The 10522-nt window shown below is 50.6% G+C and overlaps 1 protein-coding gene and 1 long non-coding RNA gene across 5 annotated transcripts in view; one reads left to right on the forward strand and one right to left on the reverse strand.

Annotated features, from left to right (window-relative positions):
- GCA (grancalcin) overlaps window positions 1-7760 on the forward strand; it is a 44808-nt gene extending 37048 nt beyond the window's left edge. Inside the window, exons 8-9 of one of the 3 annotated variants that reach the window (XR_008846887.1) lie at window positions 6718-7552; window positions 7599-7753. Coding sequence is in view for 2 of the 3 variants with exons in the window: in XM_056533767.1 (XP_056389742.1) it covers window positions 6718-6744 (27 nt within the window). In the remaining variant the exon portion in view is untranslated. Of the gene's footprint in view, window positions 1-6717 lie in introns of all 3 variants that reach the window. The other 2 variants (XM_056533767.1, XM_056533766.1) reach the window with 2 other exon arrangements.
- Window positions 7761-9579: 1819 nt separating this feature from the next.
- Window positions 9580-10522, reverse strand: LOC130283948 (uncharacterized). Of its 2 annotated transcripts, none has more exons than XR_008846885.1 (2): window positions 10443-10522; window positions 9580-10312 (listed from the first exon to the last, which is right to left on the reverse strand). It is a non-coding gene; the product is annotated as an uncharacterized LOC130283948 (long non-coding RNA). The 2 variants fall into 2 exon arrangements; XR_008846884.1 differs by having other exon boundaries at window positions 10415-10494.

Consider the following 10522-nt stretch of genomic DNA (forward strand, 5'->3'; position numbering starts at 1 on the left):
CCATTTGCAGGCAGTGAGAAGCGCAGGAGTGGAGGAGCGCAGGAGCAGGCAGTGAGAAGCGGGCACTGAGGAGCAGACAGTGAGGAGCTGAGGAGCGGCCAGTGAGGAGCGGGCAGTGAAGAACGCAGGAGCGGGCAGTGAGGAGTGGAGGAGCGGGCAGTGAGGAGCAGAGGAGCAAGCAGTGAGGAGCGGGCAGTGAGGAGCGCAGGAGCGGGCAGTGAGGAGCGCAGGAGCGGGCAGTGAGGAGCGCAGGAGCGGGCAGTGAGGAAAAGTTAGAGCAGAAAGGTGTGTGAGAGACTTTTGGTAGTCTACATTTATCAATCACTGACAAAATGGCTCTGGCTAGTGGACTACAGATTCCCATCCCCCGCTCTATTTGCATACAGACACAAGAGGGACTTGCAGGAAAGCAAGGCCACATTTTACAGCAATTCCTTTCTATTCATCTGATTCCTCATGTTAGCTCCCTCTGCTGGTCAAGAGTGGGAAATATGAAAGTTATTTTTTTTATTTTTCAATATTTTGTGACAAATAAAAAATGTTAAAAATATTAGCAAAAATATTTTAAAAATGTAAAAATTTATTAAACCTCTAAAAAAAAAAAAAAAAAAAAAAAAAAATTTACTAAATTTGGTGACACATTCCCTTTAAGTCAGACATTTTTTTTGCATCAATGTGCCAAGTATGTATCTATCATCTATCTATTTATCTTATCTCATGTTTATCTATCTCTCTCATATCGATCTCCTGTCGGTCTCCTGGGTCTCTCTGTCGGTCTCCTGGGTCTCTCTGTCGGTCTCCTGGGTCTCTCTGTCGGTCTCCTGGGTCTCTCTGTCGGTCTCCTGGGTCTCTCTGTCGGTCTCCTGGGTCTCTCTGTCGGTCTCCTGGGTCTCTCTGTCGGTCTCCTGGGTCTCTCTGTCGGTCTCCTGGGTCTCTCTGTCGGTCTCCTGGGTCTCTCTGTCGGTCTCCTGGGTCTCTCTGTCGGTCTCCTGGGTCTCTCTGTCGGTCTCCTGGGTCTCTCTGTCGGTCTCCTGGGTCTCTCTGTCGGTCTCCTGGGTCTCTCTGTCGGTCTCCTGGGTCTCTCTGTCGGTCTCCTGGGTCTCTCTGTCGGTCTCCTGGGTCTCTCTGTCGGTCTCCTGGGTCTCTCTGTCGGTCTCCTGGGTCTCTCTGTCGGTCTCCTGGGTCTCTCTGTCGGTCTCCTGGGTCTCTCTGTCGGTCTCCTGGGTCTCTCTGTCGGTCTCCTGGGTCTCTCTGTCGGTCTCCTGGGTCTCTCTGTCGGTCTCCTGGGTCTCTCTGTCGGTCTCCTGGGTCTCTCTGTCGGTCTCCTGGGTCTCTCTGTCGGTCTCCTGGGTCTCTCTGTCGGTCTCCTGGGTCTCTCTGTCGGTCTCCTGGGTCTCTCTGTCGGTCTCCTGGGTCTCTCTGTCGGTCTCCTGGGTCTCTCTGTCGGTCTCCTGGGTCTCTCTGTCGGTCTCCTGGGTCTCTCTGTCGGTCTCCTGGGTCTCTCTGTCGGTCTCCTGGGTCTCTCTGTCGGTCTCCTGGGTCTCTCTGTCGGTCTCCTGGGTCTCTCTGTCGGTCTCCTGGGTCTCTCTGTCGGTCTCCTGGGTCTCTCGGTCGGTCTCCTGGGTCTCTCGGTCGGTCTCCTGGGTCTCTCGGTCGGTCTCCTGGGTCTCTCGGTCGGTCTCCTGGGTCTCTCGGTCGGTCTCCTGGGTCTCTCGGTCGGTCTCCTGGGTCTCTCGGTCGGTCTCCTGGGTCTCTCGGTCGGTCTCCTGGGTCTCTCGGTCGGTCTCCTGGGTCTCTCGGTCGGTCTCCTGGGTCTCTCGGTCGGTCTCCTGGGTCTCTCGGTCGGTCTCCTGGGTCTCTCGGTCGGTCTCCTGGGTCTCTCGGTCGGTCTCCTGGGTCTCTCGGTCGGTCTCCTGGGTCTCTCGGTCGGTCTCCTGGGTCTCTCGGTCGGTCTCCTGGGTCTCTCGGTCGGTCTCCTGGGTCTCTCGGTCGGTCTCCTGGGTCTCTCGGTCGGTCTCCTGGGTCTCTCGGTCGGTCTCCTGGGTCTCTCTCTCTCCATCGATAGGAACGCTGTGTCTCCGCCTCTCCCATAGAGATAAATGGAGCAGGCATGTTTGTACCAGCTGACCAGGGTATGAAACGTACTTTAGCAGCGCAGAGTCAGTGCTCCATACGGGAGATTGTGGAGTCCCAGCGGTTGGACCCCCGCTATATTCTTTAATTTCGACTTGTCCTATGGATCACTTACATTTATGCTTTGTGTGTGTGTTTTTTATTTTTATTTTATTTTTTATTATTACTGTTTAACTGTCGTGGAAATATTAAGTTGTCTTCATATTGTGCAATATGGCGTAGAGTCATGTGTTGTCGACTGGTCACCATAGCTGCAGATGTGGTGGTCGTTGATGGCACATGGAGGTGTGTCATATCTTCTGTAGGCTGAATCATTACCTTGTAACCCAATGCTGACTGGGCGTGGCTTTGTACGATGTGTGGGCGTGGCTTTGTACTGTGTGTGTGGGGGGAGTGGCTTTGTGTGTGTGTGTGGGGGAGTGGCTTTGTACGGTGTGTGTGTGTGTGTGTGTGTGTGTGTGTGTGTGTGGGGGGTGGGGTGGCTTTGTACGGTGTGTGTGTGTGTGGGGGAGTGGCTTTGTACGGTGTGTGTGTGTGTGTGTGTGTGGGGGAGTGGCTTTGTACGGTGTGTGTGTGTGTGTGTGTGTGGGGGAGTGGCTTTGTACGGTGTGTGTGGGGGGGAGGGGCTTTGTACGGTGTGTGTGTGTGGGGGGGAGGGGCTTTGTACGGTGTGTGTGTGTGTGTGGGGGAGTGGCTTTGTACGGTGTGTGTGTGTGTGGGGGAGTGGCTTTGTACGGTGTGTGTGTGTGGGGGAGTGGCTTTGTACGGTGTGTGTGTGTGTGGGGGAGTGGCTTTGTACGGTGTGTGTGTGTGTGTGTGTGTGTGGGAGTGGCTTTGTACGGTGTGTGTGTGTGTGTGGGGGAGTGGCTTTGTACGGTGTGTGTGTGTGTGTGTGTGTGGGGGGGAGTGGCTTTGTACGGTGTGTGTGGGGGGGAGGGGCTTTGTACGGTGTGTGTGTGTGGGGGGGAGTGGCTTTGTACGGTGTGTGTGTGTGTGGGGGGGAGTGGCTTTGTACGGTGTGTGTGTGTGGGGGAGTGGCTTTGTACGGTGTGTGTGTGTGGGGGAGTGGCTTTGTACGGTGTGTGTGTGTGTGTGTGGGGGAGTGGCTTTGTACAGGGTGTGTGGGAGGGGAGTGGCTTTGTACGGTGTGTGTGGGGGAGTGGCTTTGTACGGTGTGTGTGTGTGGGGGAGTGGCTTTGTACGGTGTGTGTGTGTGGGGGGGAGTGGCTTTGTACGGTGTGTGTGTGGGGGAGTGGCTTTGTACGGTGTGTGTGTGGGGGAGTGGCTTTGTACGGTGTGTGTGTGTGTGTGTGGGAGTGGCTTTGTACGGTGTGTGTGTGGGGGAGTGGCTTTGTACGGTGTGTGTGGGGGGAGTGGCTTTGTACGGTGTGTGTGTGTGTGTGTGTGGGGGGAGTGGCTTTGTACGGTGTGTGTGTGTGTGTGGGGGGAGTGGCTTTGTACGGTGTGTGTGGGGGGGAGGGGCTTTGTACGGTGTGTGTGGGGGGGGGGAGGGGCTTTGTACGGTGTGTGTGTGTGTGGGGGGGGAGGGGCTTTGTACGGTGTGTGTGTGTGGGGGGGGAGGGGCTTTGTACGGTGTGTGTGTGTGGGGGGGGAGGGGCTTTGTACGGTGTGTGTGTGGGGGGGGAGGGGCTTTGTACGGTGTGTGTGTGGGGGGGGAGTGGCTTTGTACGGTGTGTGTGTGGGGGAGTGGCTTTGTACGGTGTGTGTGTGGGGGAGTGGCTTTGTACAGGGTGTGTGTGTGTGGGAGGGGAGTGGCTTTGTACGGTGTGTGTGGGGGGAGTGGCTTTGTACGGTGTGTGGGGGGGGAGTGGCTTTGTACGGTGTGTGTGTGTGGGGGGGGAGTGGCTTTGTACGGTGTGTGTGTGTGTGTGGGGGGGGGAGTGGCTTTGTACGGTGTGTGGGGGAGTGGCTTTGTACGGTGTGTGTGTGTGTGTGGGGGGAGTGGCTTTGTACGGTGTGTGTGTGTGTGTGTGTGTGTGGGGGGGGGGGAGTGGCTTTGTACGGTGTGTGTGGGGGGGGGGGAGTGGCTTTGTACGGTGTGTGTGTGTGGGGGGGGAGTGGCTTTGTACGGTGTGTGGGGGGGAGTGGCTTTGTACGGTGTGTGTGTGTGTGGGGGGGAGTGGCTTTGTACGGTGTGTGTGTGGGGGGGGGGAGTGGCTTTGTACGGTGTGTGTGGGGGGGGGGAGTGGCTTTGTAGTGTGTGTGTGGGGGGGGGAGTGGCTTTGTACGGTGTGTGTGGGGGGGGAGTGGCTTTGTACGGTGTGTGTGGGGGGAGTGGCTTTGTACGGTGTGTGTGGGGGGAGTGGCTTTGTACGGTGTGTGGGGGGAGTGGCTTTGTACGGTGTGTGTGTGTGGGGGGGAGTGGCTTTGTACGGTGTGTGTGTGTGGGGGGGGAGTGGCTTTGTACGGTGTGTGTGTGTGGGGGGGGGGGAGTGGCTTTGTACGGTGTGTGGGGGGGAGTGGCTTTGTACGGTGTGTGTGTGGGGGGGGGGGGGAGTGGCTTTGTAGTGTGTGTGTGTGTGTGGGGGGGGGAGTGGCTTTGTACGGTGTGTGTGGGGGGGGAGTGGCTTTGTACGGTGTGTGTGTGTGTGTGTGTGTGGGGGGGGAGTGGCTTTGTACGGTGTGTGTGTGTGTGGGGGGGGAGTGGCTTTGTACGGTGTGTGTGTGTGTGTGGGGGGGGAGTGGCTTTGTACGGTGTGTGTGTGTGTGTGGGGGGGGAGTGGCTTTGTACGGTGTGTGTGTGTGTGTGGGGGGGGAGTGGCTTTGTACGGTGTGTGTGTGTGTGTGGGGGGGGAGTGGCTTTGTACGGTGTGTGTGTGTGTGTGGGGGGGGAGTGGCTTTGTACGGTGTGTGTGTGTGTGTGTGTGTGGGGGAGTGGCTTTGTACAGGGTGTGTGTGTGTGGGAGGGGAGTGGCTTTGTACGGTGTGTGTGGGGGAGTGGCTTTGTACGGTGTGTGTGTGTGTGTGTGTGTGGGGGAGTGGCTTTGTACGGTGGGGGAGTGGCTTTGTACGGTGTGTGTGTGGGGGAGTGGCTTTGTACGGTGTGTGTGTGGGGGAGTGGCTTTGTACGGTGTGTGTGTGTGTGTGGGGGAGTGGCTTTGTACGGTGTGTGTGTGTGTGTGGGGGAGTGGCTTTGTACGGTGTGTGTGTGGGGGAGTGGCTTTGTACGGTGTGTGTGTGGGGGGAGTGGCTTTGTACGGTGTGTGTGTGGGGGGAGTGGCTTTGTACGGTGTGTGTGGGGGGGGAGGGGCTTTGTACGGTGTGTGTGTGTGGGGGGGAGGGGCTTTGTACGGTGTGTGTGTGTGGGGGGGGAGGGGCTTTGTACGGTGTGTGTGTGTGGGGGGGGAGGGGCTTTGTACGGTGTGTGTGTGGGGGGGGAGTGGCTTTGTACGGTGTGTGTGTGGGGGAGTGGCTTTGTACGGTGTGTGTGTGGGGGAGTGGCTTTGTACGGTGTGTGTGTGGGGGATTGGCTTTGTACAGGGTGTGTGTGTGTGTGGGAGGGGAGTGGCTTTGTACGGTGTGTGTGGGGGGAGTGGCTTTGTACGGTGTGTGGGGGGGAGTGGCTTTGTACGGTGTGTGTGTGTGGGGGGGGAGTGGCTTTGTACGGTGTGTGTGTGTGTGGGGGGGGGAGTGGCTTTGTACGGTGTGTGGGGGAGTGGCTTTGTACGGTGTGTGGGGGGGAGTGGCTTTGTACGGTGTGTGTGTGTGGGGGGGGGGGAGTGGCTTTGTACGGTGTGTGTGTGGGGGGGGGGGAGTGGCTTTGTACGGTGTGTGTGTGGGGGGGGGGGGAGTGGCTTTGTAGTGTGTGTGTGTGGGGGGGGGGGAGTGGCTTTGTACGGTGTGTGTGGGGGGGGAGTGGCTTTGTACGGTGTGTGTGGGGGGAGTGGCTTTGTACGGTGTGTGGGGGGAGTGGCTTTGTACGGTGTGTGTGTGTGGGGGGGGAGTGGCTTTGTACGGTGTGTGGGGGGGAGTGGCTTTGTACGGTGTGTGTGTGTGTGGGGGGGGGGAGTGGCTTTGTACGGTGTGTGTGTGGGGGGGGGGAGTGGCTTTGTACGGTGTGTGTGTGGGGGGGGGGGGAGTGGCTTTGTACGGTGTGTGTGGGGGGGGAGTGGCTTTGTACGGTGTGTGTGTGTGTGTGGGGGGGGAGTGGCTTTGTACGGTGTGTGTGGGGGGGGAGTGGCTTTGTACGGTGTGTGTGTGTGTGTGGGGGGGGGAGTGGCTTTGTACGGTGTGTGTGTGTGTGTGTGTGTGTGTGGGGGGGGAGTGGCTTTGTACGGTGTGTGTGTGTGTGTGGGGGGGAGTGGCTTTGTACGGTGTGTGTGTGTGTGTGTGTGTGAGAGACTTTGTAAACCCTCCCTTTGTGCTAGGTTACCCACACTAGCAAGGGGGATTCTTCCTGAAGCTGGCGCAAGAACCGCGTCGCTGGATCACAATATGTTGTTTGTGCTTCTTCACCTATGGCGAATTCATTATCCTGGCCGACCGCACTGAGCCCGAATTATTAAAAGTTCGGATTCCTACACCACAAGTCTTAAGATATTTATTTCTTCTTCTCTCTTGCAGTTTTTGCAGTCCACCATGTCCATCTGAATCAAGAACGTCAAACCCAAAACCCAACATGTGAACGCGACTAGGAAGGAACCAAGTGTATCTATTGTATAATTCAGTAGCTCTGTTTTATCAATCAAGCCAATTCCATACACATGACTAAAGTGCTGAAGCCTAATGCATTAACTTATTTTGTATTTGTATACTAGGACACAGGGATCGCTGTAAAAAAACGTAATGTCATATAAAGTGCCTGCTTGTAATACATTATGCAACCAATGTAGTTATCATGTTAGAAGGGAAATCGCATCAGTTGTCGGCCCCCATCCCCCTCCTTTTTACTATTCGGGGTGTGTATCTTATTTTTTTATTTTTATTTTTTGCATGTATTCAGAGAGATTTACAACAATGCAATGTAACAAAATTTAAAAAATTTGATTATTCTTTTTTTCTTGCAGAATTTAAACTGCTGTTTATTTTTAATTTTTTTGCCAAATAAGTAATGTGTAAAATAAAATAAATAAATAAATCTGGTCTCAATTGTGAAGCTAAATGAAAACAAAAAAACGGTGTTGCCAACAGCAACCAATTGGGGCTCAGCTTCTATTTCTTTGGAGTTATTCAGGATAAAAAAAACTGCTGCTTACTTTTAATAAACAGCGCCACCCTTTGTCCTCAGGGTGTTTGTGGTATTGCAACTCAGCACCGTTCATTGCAATGGAACTGAGCTGCAATACCCCACACAACCTGAGCACAAGAGTGTCGCTAGTTCAGGAAGAATGCAGCTAGGATTTTCTAATCCAGGTTAACTTTTCAAACCATTGTCCCCCCAACCAGTGTGCTTCCAGATGTTGCAAAACTACAACTCCCAGCATGCCCGGACAGCATGCTGGGAGTTGTAGTTTTGCAACAGCTGGGGCCACACTGGTTCGGAGACACTGCTTTAAAGTAAATGTGGTAGCCATATTGGTTGGCAATCGCCTAAACAGTGACTATTAGAGATAAGCGAACTTACCGTAAATTTGATTCGTCACAAACTTCTCGGCTCGGCAGTTGATGACTTTTCCTGCACAAATTAGTTCCTTTCCGGTGCTCCGGTGGGCTGGAAAAGGTGGATACAGTCCTAGGAGACTCTTTCCTAGGAATGTATCCACCTTTTCCATCTCACCGGAGCACCTGAAGGCTGAACTAATTTACGCAGGAAAAGTAATCAACTGCCGAGCCGATAAGTTCGTGACAAATCGAATTTACTGTAAGTTCGCTCATCTCTAGTGACAATATATGGCCGCACATGGTTTCCTGAATCTTTATAGCAGAGTTATGGGGACTCTTTGGACTCTTGATTTTTTTTTCAAGAAAACCCTCGCTCTTATTGACGGACATTTTCCTAACCTTTTTTAAAAGTTTTTTTTACTTTATTTTATTTTATTCTAGATTTGCCACATAGGAATGGTTCTCAATTCAGGCTTATGGTCTATTCAACCTTCTGCTTGTCGGTCTATTTCTTGCCATATTGCATTGTATACTGTGAATCTTTTTTTTTTTTTTTTTTTCCACAACACTTTTTTTTACTGAATATTCCTTTCACGTTTTGAACCTCAAAAGTTCTTTTTTGCAAGAACAGTTACATACGTTTGTACTTGTGCAATCAAATACATGTATTTTATTAGGGTTTTCTGTTTTTTTGTTAACACCTTCATTTGTTATAAATAAAGCTAGTGAATTTCAAAGAATTGTATCGGTGTGTTTGTGTGTTCGTTATATAATATAGCACTCGGCATCTTGAAGTACAAAAACAGTGTCCATTTTAAAGGGGTTACTTCACCCCATATGGGCATATTATCCCCCTATTGATCGTGGGGGGGGAGGGTACCGCTGGGACCCCCTGCGATCTCCGTGCAGCACTCAGAGGTTTCAAAGACTGGAGCAGCAGCCTTTGGATAAGGGGTCTATGAGCAGAATACCTCTTTTAAGGAAGTGTTTTGAGAGTAACAACAAAGTATATGTAGGTTTAGTGATGAAGAAGAAATAATAAATGGGGATCAGAAAAAAGCTAATATATTAAACAAATTCTTCTCCACTGTATTCACTGAGGAAAATGAAATGCCAGGTGAAATACAGCAAGAGAAGGTAAACTCCCTAGTACAGGTCACCTGTCTAACCCAGGAAGAAGTACAGGTCACCTGTCTAACCCAGGAAGAAGTACAGGTCACCTGTCTAACCCAGGAAGAAGTACAGTGCCGCCTACAAATAATTCCCTTTTTAAAGGTTACCTGTCCTCAATCCATATTTTCTAAACTAACTCAGATTTTATTCCCTAACTACTCCTAACACCCCTCCTGCCCTTAAAAAAATAAAATTAAAATAAATCAGAGCTTTAAAAAGCTGTGTATCATCCCTTTCCCCTTACTCACATTGTGTGAGCTCCCGGCAGAAGAAAGTGGGCGTTCCCCAGCAGGTGCGATGTCACTGAAGTCTGAGAGCTGTGCCTCGCCATGCCCCACACCCACTTCCTGAGTTTGGTCTCCTCCCAGCCTGACAGGAGACCAAACTAACTGTTTGACTTGCGGCAGGGAACAGAACAGAGCCACCTAGTGGCCGTATTTTCAATCACATTAAAAGCATATAAAGGTTGAGAATTTTAACAGCAAGTAAATAGCAAAGTGTCTTATAATTATATAAGGAACAATATATTAAAAGTTTAGTTTGGTGACAGCTTTTCTGCAAAGTCCAACTCCCACAGCATTGAAACCTTAGTGATCAATAAATGATCTTCGATAGATTATATTGATCCAATATGGACACACGTCACATACCGTAGGTTCATACATTCCTTAGTCTTCATTTCCATACACACGGTAATAACGACAGATGCTGTTGATATTTTAGAAACTACTGTTTTATTATCATAACAATGCATATATTTATTTTTCTAAATACTAAATAATTTTGCAAATATTTTACAGTGAATTATACATTTCCCATATTTACATTGTAAAATGTTTTCAAAATTTTTTATTTTTTTATACTGCAAGCAATATAGAAATCCTAAATTTTGGGCTATTTATAGCGTATACATTCACTAAAATGTGCTACTTTACAATATGTACATACAGCTTTATATATATACTTGTAAAATCAAGTGCATGCCATCCATACCCAAACGAGCCGGGGGGGACTAGCCCGGAGGTTGGGTAAATTGTTACCTTTACAAAATATAGATACATTACATGTGAATTCCTTACATGGTTCCTAAACATGCGCAACACTAATAACGTGATTATGTTGTTTTTTTTTTGCAATCTGTATATGTCCGGTAGCATAAAAAAAATGAAAATATAGAAATACGACTTGGCTGCTTCATTGCTTACGGGAGACTACAAATTAAAACAGGCGAATGCGTGATGGCGACAAATTGCGTTCATAGGAAAAAGTGAAGCAGAAATTGTCCGGTTGGGATGAAACACAATGCAATGTTAAATCAGGCACCGTGAGATAAAACCGCGGTTTACAAACGTGTATTGAAACATATGGAGAAACAAAAAATTGCCCATAACAACCAATTAGTTTAGCTTCCATCTCTTCGAGCACGGTTTCCCAATCAGGGTGCCTCCAGCTGTTGCATAACTACAACTCCCAGAATGCCCGGACAGCCATTGGCTGTCCGGGAGTTGTAGTTTTGCAACAGCTGGAGGCACCCTGGTTGGGAAACACTGACTTAGGGCCTTGTTAAAGGGTACCTTTCATAATAAAAAATAAAAAAAACTTTTGATATATTATAGATTATTGTATGCAGAATAACTTTCCAATTGCATGTTAT

This window comes from Hyla sarda, chromosome 8 (genome assembly GCF_029499605.1).
Source record: "Hyla sarda isolate aHylSar1 chromosome 8, aHylSar1.hap1, whole genome shotgun sequence".
NCBI classification, from domain to species: domain Eukaryota; kingdom Metazoa; phylum Chordata; class Amphibia; order Anura; family Hylidae; genus Hyla; species Hyla sarda.